At 42.6% G+C, this 18,455-nt stretch overlaps 1 protein-coding gene across 4 annotated transcripts in view; it reads right to left on the bottom strand.

The window, feature by feature from the left end:
- LOC126291950 (cuticle protein 6.4-like) overlaps nt 1–18,455 on the bottom strand; it is a 243,864-nt gene that overhangs the window by 83,477 nt on the left and 141,932 nt on the right. Inside the window, exon 1 of one of the 4 annotated variants that reach the window (XM_049985706.1) lies at nt 4,685–4,782. The exons of 1 other annotated variant lie outside the window; for it this stretch is intronic. In XM_049985706.1, coding sequence (XP_049841663.1) covers nt 4,685–4,699 — 15 coding nt within the window. In that variant the 5' untranslated portion in view covers nt 4,700–4,782. Of the gene's footprint in view, nt 1–4,684; nt 4,783–18,455 lie in introns of those variants that run through there. 2 more of the 4 variants (XM_049985705.1, XM_049985703.1) reach the window with 2 other exon arrangements.

Below are 18,455 nucleotides of genomic sequence, written 5' to 3'. Positions count from 1 at the left end.
GGGACTAGTGAATTAATTCATCAGTCATCTTCAGAATAGGAAGAAATTACATGTTGTGTCCCACAAGGATCCATTTTAGGGCCATTGCTTGTGTACATTAATGATCTCTCATCAGTTACAATGCCAGAAGCAGAGTTCGTTTTGTTTGCAGATGACACAAGTATTTCAATAAATAGTATGTCGAGTGTAGTTCTAGAAAGATCTGCTAATGATATTTTCATGGATATTAATAAATGGTTCAACGCCAACTCAATGACATTAAACTTCGAAAGGACTCACAATATGCAATTCAGAAACTGTAAGAGTTTTCCACCCAGCATATGCATAAAGTATGAAGAAGAGCAGATAGAAGAGCAAATAGAAGAGGTTGACAGTCTTAAATTCCTGGGATTACAGCTTGATAATAAATTCAGTTGGGTGGAGCACACCACAGAATTGCAGAAACGCATTAACAAATCTGTATTTGCAATTAGAGTGTTAGCACACATAGGCGACATAAAAATGAAAAAGCTTGCATACTTTGCCTACTTTCATTCCATAATGTCGTATGGTATAATATTTTGGGGTCACTCTTAAATCAAACAAACGTTTTCAGTGTCCAAAAGCGTGTAGTACGTATTATTTGTGGAGTAAATTCACGGACGTCCTGTAGAAACCTCTCCAAAGAACTGGACATACTAACAACGGCCTCTCAGTATATTTACTCCTTAATGAAATTTGTTTTAAATAATATATTTCTTTTTCCAACAAGCAGCTCAGTTTATACATACAATACCAGGAACAAACATGATCTGCACAAGGACTTAAAAGCAGTTACTTTAGGTCAAGAAGGGGTCCACTACTCAGAAACACTCATCTTCAATAATTTGCCAGCAAACATAAAAAATTTAGTTACAAATAAAGATCAGTTTAAAAGGAGCCTGAAAGACTTACTAGTGGCCAACTCCTTCTACTCCATTGACAAATTTTTAATAGAAACAAATGATGTATTGTATATACTCATACTATTAGTATTGTTATTTCAGCATTTAAAAAAGTGACACGTTCCACATCCACTAGAGTCTCCTCAGTACGAATCTACGGAACGAAAACCTAATCTAATCTAATCTAATCATATCAGTCCAGTGATGAGAAGTGAGGAAGAACTTCACAGAATAGCTGACGATAGGAATCATTGATTAGCAGGTGGGACAGAACGCCTGGACATGGGTTGAGACATTGAGGAATACGAGGGGTAGTCAACGTCTTAACTACCATGTCGAAAACGTAAATTCCTATTATTTTATTTTATTCATTTATTTACGCAACCTCATCTGGTCGAGATATTGGATCGGTGTTTCACATATACATCATAGTTAGTACGTTTACAGGATTTGTAGACTTAGAGAAAGCTGTAAACAATGCTGACCGGGATTCTGAAGGTTGCAGGGATAAAATAGACGGTGGCTGTTTACAGTTTTTACAGAAACCAGACGGCAGTTGTAAGAGTAGAGAGGCATGGGAGGGAATGATACAGAGTTGTAGTCTATCCCCTACGTTATTCAATCTGTACATCGAGCAAGGGGTAAAGAAAACCATAGAAAACTTTGGAGCAGAAATTATAGTTCAGGGAGATGAAACAAAAACTTCGAGGTTTAAGGATGACATTGTAATTCTGTGACAGACAGCAAAGGAAAAAGGAATTGGAAGAGCAGTTGGACGAAATGGACAGCGTCTTGAAATAACGATATAAGATGGAAATCAACAAAAGCAAAACAATTCTAATGGAATGTACTCTAAGTCAGGTGATACTGACGGAATTAAATTAGGAAACGAGACACCTGAAATAGTAGATGAGTTTTGCTCTTTGGGCAGCAAAATAACTGATGATCGTTGCAGTAGAGAGGATAATTATAAAGTGTAGACTGGGAAAGGCAAGAAAAGCGTTGTTACAGTAATGGTATGAACAAATTAGTCAGTCATTGGAAGATATGTGTTCTTCTCCAGGGTGACTGTTGAGAAATAAGTATGTAAACGTGAAGAAAGGATGTAGAATCTTGATAACGTCGATTTCATTCAAAGAGGCTTAAGAATTTTCAGAAACAATATGGGAGGCATTCGTTTTCAGCACGCTCTCGTGGTATCGAACCGTTAGTTTAATAAATGATGGTTGCAAGGTATTGACGTGAATTAGTTATGGAAAAATGGGCAGACTATTAGAAGACTTTTGATAATCTTCCCTTAGGAATGAAAGACTAGATTCGGTTCGGAAGAAATGTAGGAACACGAAAGGCAATACTGCCCTTTACTGTCATAGAAGGTAGACTGAAGAATGACAAACTCACATAGATCTGGAGGAAACTTCTGGAGTACGAAATTCTGAAAGTAGCATGGAGAAAGTACGAGGAACGGAAAGTTATCTGTAACGTGTATGGAAATCGTACTACTGAAATAATTAGTAGTAGTTGAGAATTATGAGTGACATGGTTGTCGCGAATCTCCGATGTCATTCAGTCTATACAGTGAGCAAGCCGTTGTGAAAATTAAGAAGACATTTGGAAACAGAAATAAAGTTCAGGGAGAATAAGTAAGTAGCTTTGAGGTTAGCCGATGGCGTAATTCTTCTGGAGACGGCAAATGAGTTGGCAAATCTCTTGAACAGAATGGACAAAAATGGTTCAAATGGCTCTGAGCACTATGGGACTTAACAGCTATGGTCATCAGTCCCCTAGACCTTAGAACTACTTAAACCTAACTAACCTAAGGACATCACACAACACCCAGCCATCAAGAGGCAGAGAAAATCCCTGACCGCCGGGAATCGAACCCGGGAACCCGGGCGTGGGAAGCGAGAACGCTGCCACACGACCACGAGATGCGGGCAACAGCATGGACATTCACACAGCATAGACAATCACGGAATGGATAGTGTCTTGCAGGCCGGCCGGTGTGGCCGAGCTGTTCTAGGCGCTACAGTCTGCAGCCGCGTGACATCTCCGGTCACAGGTTCGAATCCTGACTCGGGCATGGATGTGTGTGGTGTCCTTAGGTTAGTTACGGTTAAGTAGTTCTAAGTTCTAGGGGACTGATGAGCTCAGAAGTTAAATCCCATAGTGCTTAGAGCCATTTGAACCATTTTTTGATAGTGTCTTGCAAGGAGACTGTAAGCAGATTGCTGGTAATGGATTGTAGAGAATTATATTAGGAAACGAGAGACTAAAGGTAGCACAGGGTACGATTTTTAGTATCTGGACAGCAAAATAAGTGACGTTGACCGAAATAAAATAGAGAATATATACAGTAAATACAGTAAAACAATAACCGCTGAGAAAAAAAATGAGATAATAGCCTCGTGTGACAGGAGCTTCAGATTGAAATTATTCAGTTTAAGATAGATTTACATCAACGGTTTTTTATTAATTTTTTTTATCGACCTTGTGATAGATGCTTACTTCTTGGGCCACAATGATACTTTCCTTGGGCCACAATCGGTCCGCGAGTTGGACAACCCGTGGTTTGCAGTGTGTCTTATAGGGAAGTGAATCGCAGACGATAAGCAGTACAATCTACAAGAGAATAGAAGCTTCGGAAATATGCTGTTAGAGGCAAATGCTGAAAATTAGGTGGTTGGAAGGTGTTGAGATACTGAATAGAATTGGGAAGTACAAAAATTTATGGTACAGCTCCAGTAAAAGCAGGAAACGGAATATGGGACACACCATGTCGTCGATTTTATAATGGTGGGAAGCTGTTGTGGGGTGGGGGGTAAAAACTGTAAAGGAACTACCAAGCTTCACTACGGAAAGCATATTCAAATTGGATGCAGGCTGCAATATTTATGGAGGGATAGAGGCTGGCACAGTATACACTTGTGTGAACAGCCACATCAAAATCTTCCCACTGGTCGGTTAGGTGATTGGTCTGGGGGAAGGAATCAAAAAGCGAGCTCATTGGACACATCGGATAAGGGAAGCACGGGGAAGGAGATCGGCCGTGCCCGTCCAAAGGAACCATTCTGGCATTTGCCTGAAGCGATTTAGGGAAATCACCGAAAACCTAAATCAGCACGGCCGGACGTAGGTTTGAACCGTCGTCCTCCCGAATGCGAGTCCAGTGTGCTAACAACTACGTACCTCTCTCGGTAATTTTTGCACTGAAAACAACATCAACAATATTGTCCAAGCGACCCTGAGACTGGAATTTTCTTTTCCTACAACTGGTCTGATGTCGTCATTTCAGTTTAAGTCGCTGCGGAAAGTTATTCCTAGACATTTTACGATCATTACAGTTTCTAGATATTTGTGGCCAAAAGTGCAATCGAACAGTAAGGGATTTCTTCGCGTTTGTATCCGCAGTTCGCCGGTCGTGGTGGCCGAGCGGTTCTAGGCGCTTCAGTCCGGAACCGCGTGACTGCAACGGTTGCAGGTTCGAATCCTGCGTCGGGCATGGGTGTGTGTGACGTGCTTAGGTTAGTTAGGTTTAAGGAGTTCTAAGTTCTAGGGGACTGATGACCTCAGATGTTGTCCCGTAGTGCTCAGAGCCATTTGAACCATTTTTGTATCTGCAGTTCAGGGTCAACTGCCAGTACACTCACCAATCTTCGGCTCTCTACATACCCTCGTGCATTTCGCTGTAGTCTACATCTATGTACTATGGAACCTCTCCGAACACAATCGCCGTTAACAGCTGCTCCGCAGTGACTTACCAGGTACTTCATCATGGCTCACGTTGGTGGTGGCGGCGGCTGCGTTCGCTGAGGTCTGCAGTGGAATACTGCTGTTCGGCGGAATCGTCGCACTTTTATACACAGGCCCTCCCGTAAGACGTTGTTGGCGGCTATAGGTGAAGGTCGTAGCCAGGAGCGCCAGTTGGGTCGTGTGTGTTACTGTGAGTGTGTGTGTGTGTGTGTGTGCGAGGCCGGATGGCGGGAAGTCGCAAGACGTATGTTGACCACCTGTCGCGCAGGCCAGGAGCGTGAAAGGTCTCCAGAACGCTACCACACCTAACGGACCAGCTAGGCCCCGCTTCTGCGTCTACATCTGCACTGCATGCCAATGAGAAGTGCACGGTAGGGGGTACTTCACACTGTACTGCTTAATAAGGCACCCGTGAACAGTCAAACAATTATTAAAATATAAGAACGTTCAACATCGCAGCGCGTCAGCAATCGTTGGTTAATATATTAAGAAACTAAAAACCCGCCTCGATTGCTAACAAAACACCTAGTGTTAACCCAGGTTTCGGCGTAGATAACTATACCTTCTTCAGAACATCAATAAAACCCACAAGTGCCTAAGAAGACCTTTGTCAATGATTAAAATAAACACCATATCCGTAACGAGGGCAACGGCCTTGCCGCAGCTGATACACCGGTTCCCGTGAGACCTCCGATGTTAAGCGCTGTCGTGGCCGGCACTTGGATGGGTGACCATCCAGCCGCCATGTGCTGTTGCCATTTTTCGGGGTGCACTCAGCCACGTGATGCCAATTGAGGAGCTACTCGACCGAATAGTAGCGGCTCCGGTCAAAGAAAACCATCGTAACGACCGGGAGAGCGGTGTGCTAACCACACGCCCCTCCTGTCCACATCCATATCTGAGGATGACACGGCGGTCGGATGGTCCCGATGGCCCACTTGTGGCCTGAAGACGGAGTGCTTTTTTATATCCTTAACGACCAACTCCTACTAAGAAACAGAAAATTTTTTAAAGGTTTCGCACCTTTAATTTGTTCTTCATACTTGTAAATCTGATGATCTGTGGATTTTCACATGCGTTCGCTGATTGGCGAACGCGGTTGGTCAAGCTGTTCATCTTCTTTCTTTTAATCCTAATTTTACGATGAAGGTGATTTTTAGCTCGTTGAACACCTCACGTTTTATCCCTATATCTGTATTACCACGACGTCTTTAGATTACGTCCCCTCAGCCCTCCCCGAGGCTAACTACTGATTTTAGATATAGTTTTAGAGTTCCTCCTGTTGTCATAGGTAGCTTCATATATGTTTCATTCCTAGCATAAGCAACCATGTGCGGTTATTTTTAGGTTTCATCTCCTATTTAGCTCGTCACTTATCCTATCCATTCCATTTTTTGATATACGTTGGTCCACGGTTGGGAATATACGGGCTATTTAACCCCGACCCATGTATAAACTTTCTCGTACTCGTATGCACATGCGCATTCAAGTAACTTCCCTTGTCTTGCGCATGCGTTTAGGTAGGGGGTCGGGCTTGTAAGTGAGCGATCATTTGTAGCTGCAGTTTAGGGTGGGTCATGGCCCATCGAACGTAGTAGGCTGGTGTGAGGTGGAGCGTACACTATTAAGTAGTGGTTTTGACTTTGTACATACATAGTGTTTGTGTTTTCCTTTTCTTTTTCGTTTATAAATGTATAACTATGGTGTTCTTTTAATCATTGACTAAGGTCTTCTTAGGCACTTGAGGGTTTTGTTGTTGTTCTCAAGAAGGTGTAGTTATCTACGCCGAGACCTGGGTTAACACTAGGTCTTTTTTCGCAATCGAGGCGGGTTTTTAGTTTTTTAATAAATTAGTAAATTACGAAAATAGCTTCCAGATGACGTGTTACTGCCAAGGAATATAGTTCGAAGAAATTTCGATCACTCATAGAAAGAAGTGGTAGTACGGTGCAGTACAGAGGGTAAGCGGAACAAGCGTGCACCAAAGAAGGCGAAGTAAATATTCCAGAATTCAGCTGCTAGAATGAGGAACTTAGGACTAGATATCCTCGGATCAGGGGCGGGGGGGTTGTGTGGCAGGTGATTGGTCATTGCCTCAATGCGTACTGTCTGGCATACCGAGCCTGCACTGTAAGGCATTCGAACGGAAAATGTTGCATCGCCCCTTAAACCTCACAGCTGGCGGGACTCGTGAATGCAGCACACATTTTGTAAGCACGTGGCTACGACAGGAACGAAGCGCAAGAGCGTCGCCGCTATCTCTGTCACTACGCATGATAGATGAAAACGGAAGTTACTTTCCGACTATCCCTCGTATAAATACTTCACTGTATTTGCACTAGTTGCATGAAAAAGCTGTGTGTATGAACAATAGATTGAAATACTCACTACTAATATTTGTCATCAGTACCAGGGTAATACCTTACCCGCCTTGAGTCACTTAATAAAAGCAAGTCCTCCAATGCAGACTCCAGAATTAGGTTCCTTCCAGAGTATGCTGATACAATACCTCCTTACTTAACAATCGTATACAACAGCTCGTCTAACGAAAGATTCGTACCCGAAGACTGGTAAGTTGCGGAAGTCACGTCTATATTCAAGAAAGGTAGTACGAGGAATCCACTAAATTATAGGCCCAATCATAACGTCGATATGCAGCAGGATTTTGGAGCATCTTTTGTTCAAAATGGCTCGGATCACTCTGGAACTTAACATATGAGGTCATCAGTCCCGTAGAACTTAGAACTACTTAAACCTAACTAACCTAAGGACATCCCCGAGGCTAGATTCGAACCTACGACTGTACCAGTCGCTCGGCTCCGGACTGAAGCGCCTAGATCCATTCGGCCACAGCGGCCGGCGCATATTTTGTATTTGAACATTGTGAATTACCTCGAAGAGAAAGAACTAATGACGCACACTCAGCATGGATTTAGAAAACATCGTTCTTGTGAAACATTACTATATTTTTACACACACGAAGTGATGAGTGCTGTTGACAAGGGATTTCAAATTGATTCCGTATTTCTAGATTTACAAAATGCTTTTGACACTGTACCACACAAGCGGCTAGTAGTGAAATTGCGTGCGTATAGAATATAGCTTCAGGTATGTGACTGGATTCGTGATTTCCTGTCAGAGAGGTCACAGTTCGATCTAATTGACGGAAAGTCACCGAGTAAAACAGAAGTGGTTTCTGGCGTTGGTAGTGTTATAGGCACTTGGTTGTTCCTTATCTACATAAACGATTTAGAAGACAATCTGAGCAGCCGTCATAGGTTGTTTGCAGATGATGCCGTCGTTTATCGTCTAGTTCTAATGGTTCAAATGGCTCTGAGCACTATGGGACTTAACATCTAAGGTCATAATTCCCCTAGAACTTAGAACTACTTAGTCCTGACTAACCTAAGGACGTAACACACGTCCATGCCCGAGGCTACGATCGTAGCGGTCGCGTGGTTCCAGACTGAAGCGCCTAGAACCGCTCGGACACAGAGGACGGCCGTTCCAGTCCTGCACCAGCGTGGTTGAAAAAAGTTGGGTAGTCGTTGGCCCAAAAGAGGTGTTTCAACGCAAAAATACAATAAAATATGCAGGATTAATATTTTGCCAGAAATTTGAATTTCTAATTTTTTTGACTTTTGTATAAAAAGCCATAACTCAAATTCTAGTCACACAATAAATCTGAAAATTTTATTGTCGTGTCCTGAGAAGCTTATGAGACCACTGATCTACAGTTATTAATTTATGGTACAAATTGTACCATTAACAGTGTTTTTAATTTTGCGCATCCAAAATTAACTTTATTTCTACATACAGTCATCTAAAAATCAGAATGTAATTCCAGGATCTCGTATTTTTTAGTTCTAGGGAAACAGCAAGACGTTGCGAACAGTTTCCGAAAATCTCATAGCATTAGCAAACATACGAGGGCTATCCACAAAGTACATTACGTTTTGGAATTAAAAATAAATAAAGTATTGGAATTTTGTTTTATTATATAAAGATGAAAGCCACACTTAAATACTACTTTTCTACATAGTTGCCATTTAAATTAAGGCACTTATCGTAGCGATAGACGAGCTTGGAAATTCCTTCGTCGTAAAATTCGGCCGCCTGCGCCTTCAACCACGTGGTTACCTCTTCTTTTGGGCCAGAAAACGTGTGATTTTTGTGGATTTCCTGGAAAGAGACCCTACAATAAGCTCTCAAAGGTATTGCCAAACTCTGCACAACCTCAGAAGAGCAATACAAAACAAGCGCAGGGGAAAGTTGGGCTCAAAGATCTTGCTGATCCACGACAACGCCCGGGCCAACACGGCAAATGCCACTCGCGAAGTTCTCGAATCTCTTAAGTGGGAGTTGTTTCCTCATCCACCGTACAGTCCCGACCTGGCACCGAGCGACTTCCACTTGTTTCCAGCAATGAAGAAGTGGTTGGCTATGCAGCGTTTTGATGACGACGCACAGCTTCTAGAAGAGGTAACTACGTGGTTGAATGCGCAGGCGGCCGAATTTTACGACGAAGGAATTTCCAAGCTCGTCCATCGCTACGATAAGTGCCTTAATTTAAATGGCAACTATGTAGAAAAGTAGTATTTAAGTGTGGCTTTCATCTGTATATAATAAAAAAATTTCCAATTTCCAATTTTTAAATCCAAAACGTAATGTACTTTGTGGATAGCCCTCGTAATTTTTGAGGACAGGCTTCTAATAACGAAAAAATGTAAAACAGAAAATGACGTTGAAAGCTTTTCTTATCATACCTCTAGATGTAATAAGTGTACCTCAATTTTAAAATCCTCCACATTGATACTCCTCATCTTCCAGCTTTCTCTTCTCCCGTCTTTGAATCTGCCTGGCCTATATCTATAGGTAAGACACTGACCTGTTAGCTTTCTTGAACCTGCTTTCGTCGATGGTTTAAAATGATTTTGTTGTAAACACACTAGGATCTAGACCAACTCTCTTCAGAGCTTCAGTTATGCCATTATTTACGTTTCTGTAACATAAAACTGCGTCATAGACGCCTATTGTAAGTACTTCAAGTCCACAGAATGTCCTTTTTGAGCATCTAAACCAAATTAAATTATTAAGACTTCCATTTGCATTTTGTGTCTTTCGTTGAAGAAACTTCGTCAATAAATCAGGATTTGCAAGCAACCTGACTGTGGCCTTAACTGCATTCATAACAGGTTCTGATAATTACTGTTCATGTGAATACGTCTCATTTCTGTTGTTGCACTTACACCAATCGTCTTTCGTACATAGATTGTGCATTGGTGTTTGGTCAGTGGATAGTTTGTGAAAAAAAATTGGCCACACAGCACGCCTCATTGCCTCGAAATTGTTTGTGTTTTTCCGAGTCTGCCTGCCTTTTTCTCCTATGCTTTTCCATCCACAAGTACTTCACTTTTCTTCTCTTTCAGCAAGCGACGAAACCTATCACCAACCCTTTTTGGATGTGGCCAACACGTTCTTTTCTGTTATTGTTTTATACGGAATTTTATCTGTTACAACTTTGAACTAAGAGGAGTCACCATCACCAAGGTATTTAGTATATCTAACACCATTTTGGTCCTTAGATCAGGAGAACATCCTCACAACTGCAGCAGCTTCCATGCCCCAACTTGAGCGACTATAATTTTTAAAGCATGCTATTGCATGCTTTTCCTGCTAGAGTTTCTCACTGTCTTCATTGTTGGACATTTTCTTTGTTGCAAACTGATGGCAGTATTTAGACATAACTTCTATACCTAAAACTTTACCTGATTCAATACCAATAACAGATGCAACTCCATACAGAGATGTATGACCCCTTTTAATCCAGTTCCCATCTACAGACACACAGGCCAGCAACATGTGTAGGAGATTCATCGTCATGAATATCTATCCCAGGATCTATTCATTTTTGGTTTATTTTCACCAATTCCTCCACTGCTTTCTTCATAGAAACTGTGGCATATCGTATACAGCATCAGACATTTATTCATTTTTTCAAAGCTTGCACAAGGTGGAGGCTGGTTCAGAAAACCACACAATAAATTACCACCTTCCCTGCCCTGTCCAAGGCATCTAGATCATATGCTAACCTAAAATTGCTTTCATACGTACCAGTGTCAGTTTTTTTGGAGGAAGAAAATGAAAACCCATAGCCACATGAATTACAAATTCATTTAAAATCACAAGCTATACCCACTCTGCTTTCTTCAACAACGCATTGTTACAGCTAACACATGAACATGAAAACTTTACAGCCTGGCAGAGAAGCTCTAAATCAATAAGTCTGAATGAAGTGGAATCCATATCAGCATCATTCAAGTACAAACCTCCTGTCCCAAGTTTCGATGCTAATCTGAGCGCTTATGTTCTTCATTTCGTGCTGCTTCCTCTTTTTTGTTGGTATACCCCCGTTTCCTAAACACAGTTTTTCCACCACGCATTATACGAGTGTCGTCCCAAAAGTAAGGTCTCCTATTTTTTTATAAGTACATATACCTGTTTCTTTCTACAATGGTTTACATCAGTTTACAGCTTGAACATTTACCTATTTTTCGACATAATCACCATTTCTGTCCATGCATTTTTGTAGACGCTGTGGCAGTTTCTGTATGCCCATGATATACCAGCTCACCGCCATCCTGTTCAGAAAGTTATGAACCTCTTCTTTCACCTCGTCGTCGGAGCTGAATCGCCTTACAGCCAAACGTTCTTTTAACCTAGGGAACAGGTGATAGTCACTGGGTGCCAAATCAGGACTATAGGGTGGATGGGTGACTACGTTCCACTGAAACTGTTGCAGGAGAGCAAGGGTTTGCCGAGCGATGTGTAAGCGAGCGTTGTTATGAACCATGTGTACGCCCTTGCTCAAAATTCCTCTTCTCCGCTTCTGAATTGCCCGTTTGAGTTTATTCAGAGCCTCACAGTACCTGTCAGCGTTAATTCTGGTCCCAGCGATTCAGCTCCGACGACGAGGTGAAAGAAGAGGTTCCTAACTTTTTAAACAGCGTTTTTACCCTCCATGCTGTCCTCCAATACTAAATTGGTGATCCCTTGATGCCTCAGAACATGTACTACCAACCGATCCCTTCTTTTAATCAAGTTGTGCCACAAACTCCTCTTCTCCCCAATTCTATTCAATACCTCCTCATTAGTTATATGATCTACCCATTTAATCTTTAGCATTTTTCTGTAGCAACACATTTCGAAAGCTTCTATTCTCTTCTTGTCCAAACTATTTATCGTCCATGTTTTACTTCCATACATGGCTACACTCCACACAAATACTTTCAGAAACGACTTCCTGACACTTTATACTCGATGTTAACAAATTTCTCTTCTTCAGAAACGCTTTCCTTGCCATCGCCAGTCTACATTTTATATCATCTGTACTTCGACCATCATCAGTTATTTTTCTCCCCAAATAGCAAAACTCCTTTACTACTAAGTGTCTCATTTCCTAATCTAATTCTCTCAACATCACCTGAGTTAACTCGACTACATTCCATTATCCTCGTTTTGCTTTTGTTAATGTTCATCTTATATCCTCCTTTCAAGACACTGTCCATTCCGTTCAACTGCTCTTCCAAATCCTTTGCTGTCTCTGACAGAATTACAAGGTCATCGGCGAACCTCAAAGTTTTTATTTCTTCTTCATGGATTTTAATACCTACTCCGAATTTTTCTTTTGCTTCCTTTATTGCTTGCTCGATGTACAGATTGAATAACATCGGGGAGAGGCTACAACCCTGTCTCACTCCCTTCCCAACTACTGCTTCTCTCTCACGTCCCTTGAGTCTTATAATTGCCATCTTGTTTCTGTACAAATTGTAAATAGCCTTTCGGTCCCTGTGTTTTAGCCCTGCACCTTCAGAATTTGAAAGAGAGTATTCCAGTCAACATTGTGGAATGCTTTCTCTAAGTCTACAAAGGCTAGAAACGTAGGTTTGCCTTTTAGTAATCTAGCTTCTAAGATAAGCCGTAGGGTCAGTATTGCCTCACTTGTTCCAACATTTCTACGGAAATCAAACTGATGTTCCCTGAGGTCGGCTTCTATCAGCTTTTTCATTCGTATGTAGAGAATTCGCGTTAGTATTTTGCAGCCGTAACTTATTAAACTGATAGTTTGGTAATTTTCACATCTGTCAACACCTGCTTTCTTTGTGATTATTATATTCTTCTTGAACTCTGAGGGCGTTCCGCCTGTCTCATAAATTTTGCTCACCAGATGATAGTTTTGTCAGGACTGGCTCTCCACAGGGATATCGTGCCAAATTATGTCCAATTAGGGTGTTAATGAATTCACTGCCCGTAACGTTCCAAACATTCTCAATTGGGGAGAGATACGGCGACCTTTCTGGCCAAGGTAGGGTTTGGCAAGCAGGAAGACAAGCGGTAGAAACTCTCTCCGTGTGCGGACGGTGATTATCTTGCTGAAGTGTGAGCCCAGGATGGCTTGCCATGAAAGGCAACAGAACGAACCATAGAATATCGTTGACGTAGCGCTGTGCTTCGAGGATGCCGCGGACCACCAAAAGAGTCCTCCTATGAAAAGAAATGGCACCACAAATGGTTCAAATGGCTCTCAGCACTCTTGGACAACATTTGAGGTCATCAGTCCCATATAACTTAGAACTGCTTAAACCTAAGTAACCCCAAATGGTTCAAATGGCTCTGAGCACTCTTGGACAACATTTGAGGTCATCAGTCCCATAGAACTTAGAACTACTTAAACCTAAGGACATCACAACCACCCATGCCCGAGGCAGGATTCGAACCTGCGATCGTAGCAGTCGCGCGGTTCCAGACTGAAGAGCCTAGAACCGCTCTGCCATACCGGCCGGCATGGCACCCCAGACCATCATTACAGGATAACGGGCAACAGCCTGGTTGCTATCCTACCGATTTCTGGGCGTTTTGAGACACGTCTTTGGCTTGTTCCAGGGTGGAATCAGTGATGAATCCCTCTTCGAAATGAGCCTCTATGAACAACGAAGACGCGTGTTGAGACGAGCCGGACAGCGGTGGGATGCCAACCCGACTGTCGCCCGCCTCATGGCTCGACAACCAGCAGCGATGGTGTGGGGTGCCACTTCTTTTCCAAACACAACCTCTTTTGTTGTCATCCGCGGCGTCCTTACAGCACAACGGTACGTCGACGATATTCGACGCCCCTTTTTGTTTCCATTCTGAATCCTCATTTCAGCAAGGTAATGCCCGCCCCAAGAAAGCGATAGTTTCTTCTGCTTGCCAGACCCTACCTCTGCCAGAAAGGTGACCGTATCTACCCCCAATGGAGAAGGTTTGGGCCACTGAGGGTAGAGATTTCCAACCAACTCGTCATTATGGCGATATAACGCACCAAATGGACTGCATTTGGCACGGTATCCTCATGAGGCCATTCAACGAGTCTATCAATCACAGGTAAGCTTGCATAATGGCCAGAGCTAGACCAGCTTGCTATTGACGTACTCAATTTATGAAACTCTTTCTCTGGAATAAATCATCCAATTTTTCTTAATTTGTAATCATTTATTTGTAAGTATATGTACAGTCGTGGACAAAACGAGCGAGACCCTTCGCCTTTTCGTTATGCTGATCCGCACAGCTTTAAAGTCTGCTACACAGCATAACAGACAAGGCGACGAAGTGCTACCAACATACCATACAAGTTCGCTCAGCTGATGTGCTGAGATAGCTAGCACTGGAGAAACTCACGCCTCGAAGACGCCACAGCAACGTCTGCCACCACTTCGTGAAAAACGAAATACCTCAAGTATAAGCCAATGTGTTGTATTCGCATATCTGTGACTATGACTTGGATCTAAAGTGTCGTTATGGATAGTACGTATGCTCAGATTGCGAATCTAACGTCATGAATTAGGCGCCCTTCCTCTTCCGTAACATCAAATATATTTTAGTTATTCTATCTTAAACGAACTGCGCAGGAAATCATTCGCCAGAAGTGATAACTTTTCATAACACGAGATGATATTAACAGCTTGCCGGCGCGGGTTAGCCGTGAGCTCAATGGCATCATATAGCGGACCTGGCGGCTTCTTGCGCCGTCAGTTCGAATCCTTCCCCGGGCATGGGTGTGTGCTAGGTTCGGTAGGTTGAAGTAGTTGTAGGTCTAGGGGACTGATGACCTAAGCAGTTTGGTGACATAGTTCTTAGAGCCATTATTTGACCTATCGCGTAAATGTTCTTTACATAAACGGCCGTATGTTTATATTGCGTTGACATAGCTCAGTTTTTTGCACCACCAAGGGACCGTATACCGCAGGAAGTGCGATAAATTTCCGCTTATTATGTCCACCTGTACTCGAAGTAAACGGGTTTTAAGGGTTGGGTAGACAAATAGACGGTCAAGAAAGTTATATCAGTACGGTTCCATTTTTACCGACTTAGGTGACGAAATCCTAACAACTAAAATAGGTACCACAGTTACTGAAGATGAGGGCCGCATAATAATTTCCCCTACTCTTTATTCGAAATTTTCCAGTTGCAGTCGATACAGCAGCATATTAATCGTAGCTACGCTTCCGATCCCAAACACGTTTACAAAAATGCAAATAAAATCCATTTTCCTATACACGTGGTAATTCAGATCCCACTATTATTGCCACCGCGTTTTAGATGTTAGGGCATTACCATTTCTAGCTACCTTAAGGAACAGTTCGGCTAATGAACGTTATCTGGCTGTGGCACGTCTAATGGAGAATCCGAAACATTGTAGAATACGTTTGGGAGCTGCGTCGCAGCTTATTTCCTGGGGCGGTGCAGAAGTATCTTACTAAATTTACTCCCTAATAACAGTTTTTTGTTATTTCGATAAACACCCCGAATGATTGTCACATAAGCGGTGACATAAAGGTAGACAATTCATGTTTTTGAGTCCAGAAAGCTCTATGCAACAGAAATTGCAGATCATTTTGCCATTTTACTGCGAAATTGCCGGCTTATTCATGTCTGGGGTAATAATAGAGAGCTTTTTGCCTGAGTTGTCTGCTAGCGTAGTGAAAGGTGTTTGTTACTGCAATGGAGGTCTGGTTTGTTTTCGGTTCTAGTATCGATGGAGGAAGATAGAGTATCAGTAAAGGAATTTTAAGAAATTCTCGCACCCCCAATACGTTTTATTGCTACCTTTATTCTGTATCAGCGCCCTGTGAATATCGATATGAAACTCTCGTAGAATTTCATACTTGTTACTGCCTACTTTGTCCGCTTCTGCCAATAACTGAATTGACTTAGTGTGGCACTGAATGATTTTTAACTGAATTTCGTTATGAATCTTCACGCATTGCTAAATTTGCAAACTTTCATGGTAGGTTAGCAACGGTAATCCAGTATGACTGGTCTGAACGTTGACACAGACCATTTTGCGGCCGAATGCACATAATATTTTGCTAATTCGTAACGATCTGGGGAACTTTGTCTTACTAAAACAGTTATCTCGATAAGCTCAAATTCATTTTTATTAGTGCAGTTCATACTAATTAGCGTTTCTTATTTCATTTATATCTTATATTTAGGTGTGGTTAACACGCTAATCAGCATTAATATAGTTTTACAAATGATTGAAAACAGTCTGAGAAATTTCTGATAGTTTTTCAATTTCACACCTGTGCATAGTATGTTGGTAGCACTTCGTCGCCTTGCCTGTTATGCTGTGTAGCGGACTTTAAAGCTGTGCGGATCAGCATAACGAAAAGGCGAGGGTCTCGCTCGTTTTGTCCACGACTGTACGTCACATCTACATATTCCCGTACCATTCAGGTAATTTCCTCATGGTTATTCGATTTATACTCTGATAGTGAATTTATCTCTCAAATTCAACCATTGTCTCGACCGTCTTGCTGCTTTCTTTTTCTTCTGTGATGAAGTCGAAGCAAGAAATGCTTTGTCTGTATTGGTAGCCATTCCGATAGCCACTCCCACCAGCGCCAAAATACTTCGCCCACGAAACCCCCGCTGCCGAAGCTGCTTCAAACGACAGGTTAAACTCGGCAAACTTGGTTGGTAGGTGTGCTCGCTTATTTGAAGAAGTCTTGTATATGAATCGTCGAATTTGACAAACGAGTTTGATCGTTACCGGGAGACATTAAGGGATTCTTCCCATTTCGTTCGCATTTCGTAATGACAAACACTTCTGTGCACCCTTTAATTTGTCTGCTCTTTGAAGCATTCCTCTCTCTCTCTCTATAAATACTAAGATATTTGATTAAAATTTTCTCCCAGGAAGTCGCGATGTAGAAGGCGAATGGTGAAAAAGATATCTGCACAACTTGCATAGCGCGACGATAAAGGGAAACCTCCAGTGACGTGCCAATGACGATGACGATCACTCTTTGTAAATAGTATGCGGCAAATTCATGTTAATTACAAAGCAGGCATGTGTTTATATGAACGCTTATTGTCGTATTTAAATTGTGGGCGACTGAAGGCGTTCATTGTTCAGCGGCGGGTGACCGCTCAGTTTATACAAAATTCTTCCATAAAAATATGCGCGAGATCATTGGTAAATATACAATGAAGTGCCAAAGAAACTGGTATAGGCAAGCGTATTCAAATACAGAGGTATGTAAACAGGCAGAAAACGGCGCTGTGGTCGGCGAAGCCTATATATAACACAACAAACGTCTGGCGTACTTGTTAGATCGGTTACTGTTGCTACAGTGGCAGGTTATCAATATTTCAGTGAGTTTGAACGTGTTGTTATAGCCCGCGCACGAGCGATGAGAGTCAGCATCTCGAGGTAGTGATGAGGTGGGGACCTTCCCTTACGACCATTTTACGAGTACGAGTGTACCGTGAATATCAGGAATCCTGTAAAACATCAAGTCTCCGACATCGCTGCAGCCGGAAAAAGATTCTGCAAGAACAGGAGCAACGGCGACTGAAGAACGCAACGTGATAGAAGTGCAACGCTTCCGCAGATTGCTGCGGATTTCAATGCTGGGTGATCAACACGTGTCAGCATGCGAATCATTCAACGAAACATGATCGATATGGGCTTTTGGATCCGTAGGCCAACTCTCGTACCCTTGATAACTGCACGGCACAAAGCTTTACGCCTCGTCTGGTCCGTCAACACCGACACTGGACTGTTGATGACTGGAAACGTGTTGCCTGGTCGGACGAGTCTCGTTTAAAATTTTATCGAGCAGATGGACGTGTACGGGTATGGAGACAACTTCATGAATCCACGCATGTCAGCAGGGGACTGTTCAAGCTGGTGGAGGCTCTGTAATGGTGTGGGGCGTGTGCAGTTGGAGTGATCTTTTACCCCTGGTACACCCAGATACTACTCTGTCCGGTGAGTCGTAAGAAAGTATCCTGTCTGGTCACCTGCATCCATTCATCTCTATTGTACATTTCGATGGCTTTGGGCAATTCCAGCAGGACAACGCGACACCCAGGACGTCCAGAATTGGTACAGAGTAGCTCCAGGAACACTGTTGTGAGTTTCAACGCTTTTTTTTCGCCACTATACTCCGCAGACACGAACATTATTGGACATATCTGGAATACCTTGTGACGTGCTGTTCATAAGAGATCTCCACCCTGTTGTACTCTTACGGACTTACGGACAGCCCTGCAGAAGTCGTAGAGTCAGTTCCCTTCAGCACTACTTCAGACATTACTCGAATCCATGTCACATCGTGTTGCGGCAATTTTGCATGTTCGAGGGGGCCCTGTACGATATTACGCAATTGTGCCACTTTCTTCGGCTCTTCAGCGTACCTCTGTGCAGTCCTGCTTTGTAATGATGAATAC

The sequence above is a fragment of the Schistocerca gregaria genome, chromosome 9 (genome assembly GCF_023897955.1).
Source record: "Schistocerca gregaria isolate iqSchGreg1 chromosome 9, iqSchGreg1.2, whole genome shotgun sequence".
In the NCBI taxonomy this organism is placed as follows: Eukaryota; Metazoa; Arthropoda; class Insecta; order Orthoptera; family Acrididae; genus Schistocerca; species Schistocerca gregaria.
The sequence above is the reverse complement of the archived record's forward strand: the minus strand, read 5'-3'. Positions and strand labels throughout refer to the sequence as shown.